Source organism: Notolepis coatsorum, assembly GCF_963971535.1.
Source record: "Notolepis coatsorum genome assembly, chromosome: 12".
NCBI classification, from domain to species: Eukaryota; Metazoa; Chordata; class Actinopteri; order Aulopiformes; family Paralepididae; genus Notolepis; species Notolepis coatsorum.
In genome coordinates, this window is record NC_140176.1 from 9492558 (window position 1) to 9501923 (window position 9366).

The 9366-nt window shown below is 42.9% G+C and overlaps 1 protein-coding gene across 1 annotated transcript; it reads right to left on the reverse strand.

Annotated features, from left to right (window-relative positions):
• Positions 1 to 433: 433 nt before the first annotated feature.
• rrs1 (ribosome biogenesis regulator 1 homolog) lies at positions 434 to 5028 on the reverse strand. The gene is made up of 2 exons (XM_084326578.1): positions 4495 to 5028; positions 434 to 2386 (listed from the first exon to the last, which is right to left on the reverse strand). The coding sequence occupies exons 1-2, from the start codon at positions 4972 to 4974 to the stop codon at positions 1742 to 1744; spliced, it is 1125 nt and encodes a 374-aa protein (XP_084182704.1). The 5' UTR covers positions 4975 to 5028; the 3' UTR covers positions 434 to 1741.
• Between the last annotated feature and the right edge of the window lie 4338 nt (positions 5029 to 9366).

Genomic DNA, 9366 nt, shown 5'->3' on the forward strand with positions numbered 1-9366 from the left:
TGTGTGATAGTAAAGGGCGAACCTTGTCGTGTGGCAGTGAAAGGGTTAATAGCCTTTTGTTGATTTCATCTAGTTTTAGCTCCACACATTTTGTTCTTTTACTAGTTTTAGCCCTTCTTATTTTATCTTCTTTACTCTTTTACCCCTTTACATTAAAATATTTTACTCTCTTGCTAGCTTTTACACTGTAGCGCTTTGAGATTTGTTCCACAATCTACAAATCAAATATATTATTATTATTATCAGTACTAAAGAAAAGTCACATTCTTCCCAAACGGTGTAGTGAAAGTTTCCAAAAAGTAATAGCAACTGGAGTTGGAGCAAGCCGGTCGTTTTGATACCTTACACGTGTGTGTGGTGCGAGAGCTCTGGGAGGAGAAGTCCCAAGAAAAGGGAGGATAACTGGAAGAATAATAATATATAGAAAAAGCACATCAGTCTTATTTTGCTTTTAATTTGCACCAGAAATATCCAAATATAACATTATCACATGTGAAAAAAAATGTTTACACCACAAACGATAACAGGTCGGGGTCAGCAGTGGGTAGAGGTTGTAGGATCCATGAACCATGGCGCCTGAGAGGGGGGGGGGGGGGGGAGGAGCAGTATAGCAGTACTGTTGCGCTTGACGTGGAAGACGAGATTGGAGTCCAGCAAGAGCTGGGGGGGGGGGGGGGGGGGGTCCATTCCCTAAAAAACCAGGCATCTCATGCACCACGTCCAATGGGCAGTCGAGTTGGAGCGTGACGTCCGTCGAGGTTAACGAAGGGGCACTTCACCCAAAAACAATGCCGATTTATTTTGCACATAATCTCACACGCATCCAAAAACGCTTAAAACAGTTTTGCACACATACATTTTGTTCGACAGCTATTGAGAGTTAATGCGTTTGAATATGTGGCCACCAGTGATGTCATCAGACATTTAATCCTTGTGTTGTGTTAATTATTACAGCTCGATGAAATGATGTAGATGGAAAAAAAATAGCAATACCTTGTCTTATAGGGACTGCTACTGTATCATTTAATTGAGCTGTAAAAAAAACAATAATAATGAACCCAACAAACACATTTACTCTCAATAACGGTCAACTAAATGAATGTGTGCAAATCGGTTTAAGCGTTTTGACTTTTTTAAGCGCATGACATTATGTGCAAAATAAATCAGCATTGTTTTTGGTGAAGTGTCCCTTTAAGTGTGAAACGAGTTGTATTTATAACTGGTTGGATGGTCACTGTGTGGGGGAAACACCGAGGAGGGTGATGAGAATCCCCTTAACGGTCAACCCTTTAGTTCCACTACCACTACCAAACGATTAACCCTTTCACTGCCACATGACAAAGGGTTAACCCTTTCACAATCACACTACAGACGGTTAAGTAACCCTTTCACTACCACACCCTTTCACTACCACACTACAGATGGTCAACACAGTCTGTAGTGTGGTGGTAGTGAAAGGGTTAACCTTCTTCTGTAGTGCGGTAGTGAAAGGGTTAGGACAGAATCACGTGGGTCAAATAGTTTATTTACCTTTTTTTTTTTACAAATGACAAGTGGTCCCGGCAACATCCTAACTAAACACGAGGACCCAGAACAAGTGGGTTCATCATCAAAACATCGCCTCGTCACTTCTGTGAAGTAAAGCAGTCTCTGGATATTGCAGTCAGTCGCTCAGTTCAATGCTTTCAGAACAAGGCAGGCACTGGTCAATAAATCAAAAAGACGTTTCACAGACGGTCCCTCAGTGCTTTCCAGGCTTTGCTCTCTTCTTGCCGGGCGGGCCTCCACCTTTACCTCCTCCTCCTCCCTTAGCCCCTCCTCCTCCTTTGCCCTTGCCACCGCCTCCTCCTTTACCCCCTCCTCCTTTGCCCCCTCCTCCTCCTCCTCCTTTGCCCTTGCCACCGCCACCGCCACCCCTGCCGAAGCTCTTGCGTCCCTTCCCGCCCTTCTTGTATCTGGCGGCGGCCTCCTCGCGGTCCTCCTCTCGCATCTGCTTGTTGGCGGCCTTGGTGACGTCGATCTTCGGCTTCTTGCCGTCCATGATCTTCAGGAGGTCCAGCTGCTTCTGCTTCTCCGTGGAGAAGTCGCCGATGAGCGGCCCGAACTTCCTCTTCTTGCCGGTGTTCCTGAGGGGCTTCTCCTTGGGCAGGCGGTCCTGGAACTTGCCCACCGACGCCGTGGAGGTGCGGGCGACGCTGACGGCCCGGGCCAGGTCGGCCTTGGACTGTCCGCCGGTGAAGGGCACGAGTCCGACGCCGGGCAGCTTGATCTTCTGCGCCCGGGCGATGTTCCGCAGGCGGTTGAACTCGTTCTTCGCCACCCGCTCCGTCTTGGCCTTGTTGCGCTTCGCAAACTGGTCCTCGTTCGGGTCGGCGGTCACCGGCACCTGCATATATACACACATAAGTTAACCATAACTCTGTATTTATTGTTTATTGTTTAAAAGGATCCCCATTAGCTGTCACCTAAGTGGCGAGCTAGTCTTCCTGGGGTCCACACAGCAAGACAACACAAAAATACATGAGATACAGACAATCACAATTAACAATGATAATCTAAAAACAGTAAAACATTGTAGACATCATTATCAACATGCATCAGAATATTTTTCTCACATATTTAAGTAGTGCATTCTCAGGTGGTATTTGAAAGACACTTTACTATTCTATTCAAGTTACTTATGTTCAGTGGGCAGTTATTCCAATGATTGATGGCACGATAAACAACGGTCCTCTTTAAAGCATTTGATTTTGGACGTGGTAATAACATAATCTGTCCATCATCAGCTGACCCAGTAAAATAAGAATGAACCTGACTGCATCAGACCATTTGTTTGTATAAGAAAACAGGTTGAGACGAAAAGACAGTGTTCCTGAAAAATTTAACTGTGTTGAAAACCAGTGACGGCATGTACCAGAACCTGCATATACACACACATAACCATAACTCTGTATGATCATGGCATGTACCGGCACCTGCATATACACACACATAACCATAACTCTGTATGACGGCATGTACCGGCACCTGCATATACACACATAACCATAACTCTGTATGATGGCATGTACCGGAACCTGCATATACACACACATAACCATAACTCTGTATGATGACATGTACCGGAACCTGCATATACACACATAACCATAACTCTGTATGATGACATGTACCGGCACCTGCATATATACACACATAACCATAACTCTGTATGATGACATGTACCGGCACCTGCATATACACACATAACCATAACTCTGTATGATGGCATGTACCGGAACCTGCATATACACACATAACCATAACTCTGTATGATGACATGTACCGGCACCTGCATATATACACACATAACCATAACTCTGTATGATGACATGTACCGGCACCTGCATATACACACATAACCATAACTCTGTATGATGACATGTACCGGCACCTGCATATACACACATAACCATAACTCTGTATGATGGCATGTACCGGAACCTGCATATACACACATAACCATAACTCTGTATGATGACATGTACCGGAACCTGCATATATACACACATAACCATAACTCTGTATGATATAGCATGTACAGAAAAAAATATATATATTATTTGTATATTTATCCACACCTGTCTGTACATACCTGCATATAATCATTTTACATATCTGTAGATAGATACTAGATCTATATCTGTACATATCCCTTACCTACTCTTACTAGTTACGCTGCTGGCCAGTATGACTTACTACTACCATAGTGTCTTTATACCTGTATCACTGTACATAATAATACTATATATCTGTACATATCCCTTACCTACTAGTTACGCTGCTGGCCAGTATGACTTACTACTACCATAGTGTCTTTATACCTGTATCACTGTACATAATAATACTATATCTGTACATATCCCTTACTGTTACGCTGCTGGCCAGTATGACTTACTACCATAGTGTCTTTATACCTGTATCACTGTACATAATAATACTATATATCTGTACATATCCCTTACCTACTAGTTACGCTGCTGGCCAGTATGACTTACTACTACCATAGTGTCTTTATACCTGTATCACTGTACATAATAATACTATATCTGTACATATCCCTTACTGTTACGCTGCTGGCCAGTATGACTTACTACTACCATAGTGTCTTTATAGCTGTATCGCTGTACATAATACTACACAACTTTGTACATACATCTGATTGTCACTACTATTGCACTTTACTGTTACATTTGCATTCTGGTTTGATTGATTGATTGAAAACTTTATTAACAGACTGCACTGCAGAATGGGTACAGTACAGTACAGCTCAATACACACAATTGTTAAGGGGATGCAGTGCAGACCAGAGAAAGACTTTCGTCTTGTTTACATCAGGGTACACCATTTTAGATGCCAAAAAGTATTTTCGTTGTACTGTACTGTACTCGTGTGCTGTTACTACTGTATGATGCCAACAACAATACATTTGTAATCGAACAGTATTGCTCGAACCTCGATCAGCCACTCCTTGGTGTCGTCCCTGGCCCTCTGGTAGCCCCAGCGCCGCCGCCAGTCCTTCGCCACCTCGTCCCACACCAGGTTGCCCTTATTCTTCTTCCCCTGGATCCCCTTCAGCCGGGCGAACTCCTGCCACTTGGTGGGCGGCCTGCGCCGCGGCGGCGGCTTCTCCCGGGGCAGCGCGGTGGTCGGCTCCGGCAGCTTGACGACGATCGCCTCCTGGACGCGCTCCGTCTTGTGCTTCCAGATCTCGTTGATGAGCAGCTGCGTGTTGTCCCGGGCCAGGGCGCGCAGGAAGGCGTCCTTCTTCTGCTGCCTGAACTCGCGGATCTCGACGCGGTTCTTGTCGCACGCCAGCAGGTTGCCGATGTCGAACTCCAGGTCGAATTCTTTTTTGACGGTGATGCTTTTGAGCTTTTCGGCGTCATCTTGCTCGGCTTTGGCGAGCACCTCTTCGATGCTGCACGGGTCCATGTTGTTTGGTGCTCCGTGCTAGTCGTGTGTGTGTGTGTGTGTGTGTGTAGAAGTCCCCACGTGTTCAACTTGTCACATGGCACAGACAGCGCAATTATTTCCGGGTTAAGCGGTCACCATTTACAGAAGTTCCACTTTATGTCCACAAGAGGGAGTTGTCAATCCACTTATTTACATGTTTGCGTTGACATGTTTGCTAATAATAACAACATCAATACTAATAACAATAATCATAATACATTTGTTATTAATAATATTAGTACTGTAATTAGAATAATTTTCTATTTAATGCAGATAACTAAATGCCATCAACACACAATAGACAGCACTCTATCTCTGCTCCACATTACAGATACACATTTTTAGACTAGAGCACCATATAGCTTGACCTGTGAAACAGAATAAATGGCCATAGCAGTCTGCGAGAGACACCACACACCTGTGCACACACCCTGGCCCTCCCTTTGACGGTGTGCAATTTGATGCACACAAGTGCAAATATCTACTAGAAATGTAATAGCTGAACCCACAGCAGGGGTTTTATTAATTTATTCTGACGGGGGGGGGGTTCTCAGATTCAGATTCCTTTTATTGTCACGTCATTCAGTACTTTACAGCAAAAAAGAAAAAAAGAAAAAGGGAAATTCACTTTGTTGTGGCTCCTCAACCATAGCAGCATCCAATAATATAAAAATTAAATAAAATTAGCATAGAATAAGAATAGAATAAGATAAAATAGTACATTGTATGATGTGCAATGAGCAATGTGCAAATGTTTAGCAGTGGGTAAAATGCAATGTGCAATACAGTTTGATTGATTTGATTAGTTTATCAGCAGTGGGGGGCGGGGGGCGTCAGTGGGCTCTGTTGACGAGTCTCCCAGTGTGTTCTGGCCGGTCTTTCTTAGCAGAGAGACTGGGTTACATCTCTCTTATCCACCCCACCAAGTCACAAGACAGTAGGGCTGACCCCTATTAGTCAATTAGTCGACTAATCGGTCGAAAGGAGCCGTAGTCGACTGGCCAACCTCTTAGTCGAATATATAAAAAAAATATATATATATTTATAATTTTTTATTTATTTTTTTTAATCATTCTTTCCAAAAGAAAAGAGACCTAGAAGCGTGGCTAACGCTAATGGCACGCATACCAGAGGCTAACTGCCTACGAAAACAGGCACAGAGGCACTGAAAGAGGATTTCACCCATCTAATGAACACACTAGACTAGACAAATATCAAGATGTATCCATCAGTGGACCAATTGCATGCTTTTGCAGAGGACAAGAAGCCTTCAGTCGACTCCTTCAGACATTAAGCACCCCCACAGCCCAAATGGAATGATAAAAAAATAAAAAATAAACTTTTTTTAAATATCATTTTTTTTTAGTCGACCAACTAACGGCAAATTTTGTCAATCATAGTCGACCATCCAAATCCTTAGTCGGGGACAGCCCTACAGACAGTAAGCTCACAAACGGGGAACTGAGGTACTTTGAAGAGAGAGCGCTGAGCTACCCTGACACACTCACCACGAGACACGGCTGCACAGAGAGGTTGAAAGAAGCCAATACCAAAAGAAGAGGGGTGAATGGTGATTATGAGTATTATTGATCATATCTAATCAACACACTAGTTCATCTTATCTATTTATTCTCTCAATTGTGTGTACAAAGATAAGAGTATAATATTCACAATGCATTCACAGTCATGGTCTGTAGACAGTGACCAACTCAAGTTAAACAGATCTCTGCATAATGGTCTCAGGGTTTTAGCCAAAGAAATGTGTGCCAATTCACAGTGGTGGAAAAGTAACTAAGTATTATGTACTCAAGTACAATGTAGAGACACTTGCACTTTACTTAGTATTTTCATTTCAGGGAATTCTGTACTTTTTCCTCCACTACATTTCAAAGGAAATATTGTACTTTTGACTCCACTACAGTTATCTGAACCCATCAGTTACTAGTAACTTTTTTTTTGTGCATAGAAAACACGGCAGAAATGTACACATTTTGAAGCCATTTGAAGCCTGCCAACTTCAAGAGGACGTAATCCGAGCAGCATAACTGAAACATATACCACTTTAACATAACCTTTAATTAGAGCAGCATAACTGGACCACATACCATTTTAACGTAACCTTCAGAGGTCAACATCATGTAGAATCTGTGAATGAATGAATGAATGAAAACTATTTAACAGATTGCAGAATGGGTACAATACAGTATGGCTCAATACACACAATTGTTAAGGGGATGCAGACCAGAGAAAGACGTTTGTCTTGTTTACATCAGGGTCCCCCATTTTCAATTCATAGTGACATTTATGACATACACAACATACATGACATCATGACATTTATGGCATAGGGACATACATGACATACAGGTATTTAGTACTGTTACAATTGTGACATATACGATATGCAAATATACAGTACTGTTACCCATAGATCCTGACAGAGTATATACATATGATGGGGAGGGGACTGTACATTAGGAGGGGGTGGGTGGGTCGGAGAGAAATATACATACGGTGGGGAGAGAAATATACATACGTGGGGAGAGAATATATACATGCAGTGGGGAGGAGACTGTCTATTAGGAGGGGGTGGGGGTGGGGGGGTTTGGACATTTACGGTGGCCAGTTTAGAATTGCAGCCTCCCGTAGGTGCTCTTTAAGAGCGGTTTTGAATGTGGGTAGGGATTCACATTCCTTTACAGCTTTGGGTAGGGCGTTCTTTTACTTTTGACCTCAGACCTCAGATGGGCTGTTCAAAGGGGATCCCCCAACTGGATGTCGGTGATAATATAGTGTTGCTATGGATGATGGGTGGAGAATAAAACAGGCGAATAGTTGGGATGTATGTACTAGGCCTGTCCCCGACTAAGGATTTGTATAGTTGACTTTGATTGGCCGAAATGTGCAGATAGTCGACTGGTAGTCGACTACCTCCCCCCCCCCCGAATTGGGGAGATCAATCCATTTGGGCTGTGGGGGGTGCTTAATGTCTGAAGAAGTCGACTAAAGGCTACTTGTCCTCTGCGAAAGCATGCAATTGGTCCACTGATGGATACATCTTGATATGTTAGGGTTAGTGTGTGAAATCCTCTTTCAGTTCCTCTGTGCCCGTTTTCTTAGGCAGTTAGCCTCGCCAGTATGTGCGCCATTAGCATTAGCCACGCTTCTAGGCCTCTTTGCTTTTGGAAATAATGATTAAATTACTTCCCAAAGATCAGTGAATACCACGATCACAACACCAGAGGGAGCTCCACAAATCATGTTAAACCCAGATTCGGCTCAAACAAGGGACTAAACACGTTTCGCAATTATGCCACATCAATGTGGAACGCCCTACCCAAAGCTGTAAAGGAATGTGAATCACTACCCACTTTCAAAAACACTCTCAAAGAACACCTACGGGAGACTGCAATTCGAAACTGGCCCCTACAAATGTCCTAACCCAGTTGTACAGTAAATGACCAAGTATGGCTTTGTCAGTATTTCAATGTACAGTGTACAGTGTCGTCGTCCCCTACCCAACCCCCCCCCCCCCCAATGTACAGCCCCCACCCACCCACCCAACCCCACCCACCCAACCTCCCCCAATGTACAGTTTCTACGTCAAATGTATATAGACTCTTTTTCTGGACACTTTTTGTATCACAAACAGTACTGTATTTGCAAATCTGATATGTCATAAATGTATAGATGTAGCAGTACTGTCTATCTGTATGTCATGTATGTCATATGTTATGATGAATTGAAAATGGGGGACCCTGATGTAAACAAGACGAAAGTCTTTCTCTGGTCTGCATCCCCTTAACAATTGTGTGTATTGAGCTGTACTGTATTGTACCCATTCTGCAATCTGTTAATAAAGTTTTCAATCAATCAATCAACCAGTCGACTACGGCTCCTTTCGATCGATTAGTCGACTATTTGACTAGTCGAGGTCAGCCCTACTATGTACATATACGTACATGTAATAAAACACATATATGTACATGCAATAGCAACTAAGGTGCATAACAACATTTTTGAAAAATTCAAATAAAATAGAGTTAAAGGTACTATAGGTAACATTCAGCCACTAGATGTCACACTAGAGCACCATCATGTGATTTATCCAACCAGGTTTAGATTAGATTCAAATGTATTGTCATTTCGTTCATTGTACAATGAAAATAAGTTTGGCATCCAACCAGAGTGCAAATGTTGCAGTAAAGTGCAACAGCAATATACAATGTACAGGTGGTTAAACTGGGTACAACATATACAAATGAGTACTACTGAGTGTAGTGCTAATCAGATGTATGCACAGAGTTGTAGTACAATAAATAAAGACAGTATAAAGACAGCCACTTGGCCAGCAGCGTAAATAGTAAGAGT

Excerpts from the sequence above, each read along its gene's own strand:
- rrs1 (XM_084326578.1), bottom strand. The coding sequence starts at position 4,974 with ATGGACCCGTGCAGCATCGAAGAGGTGCTCGCCAAAGCCGAGCAAGAT. Across the intron at positions 2,387-4,494 it reads CCAAGGAGTGGCTGATCGAG|GTGCCGGTGACCGCCGACCC; the intron begins GTTCGAGCAATA and ends GTATATATGCAG.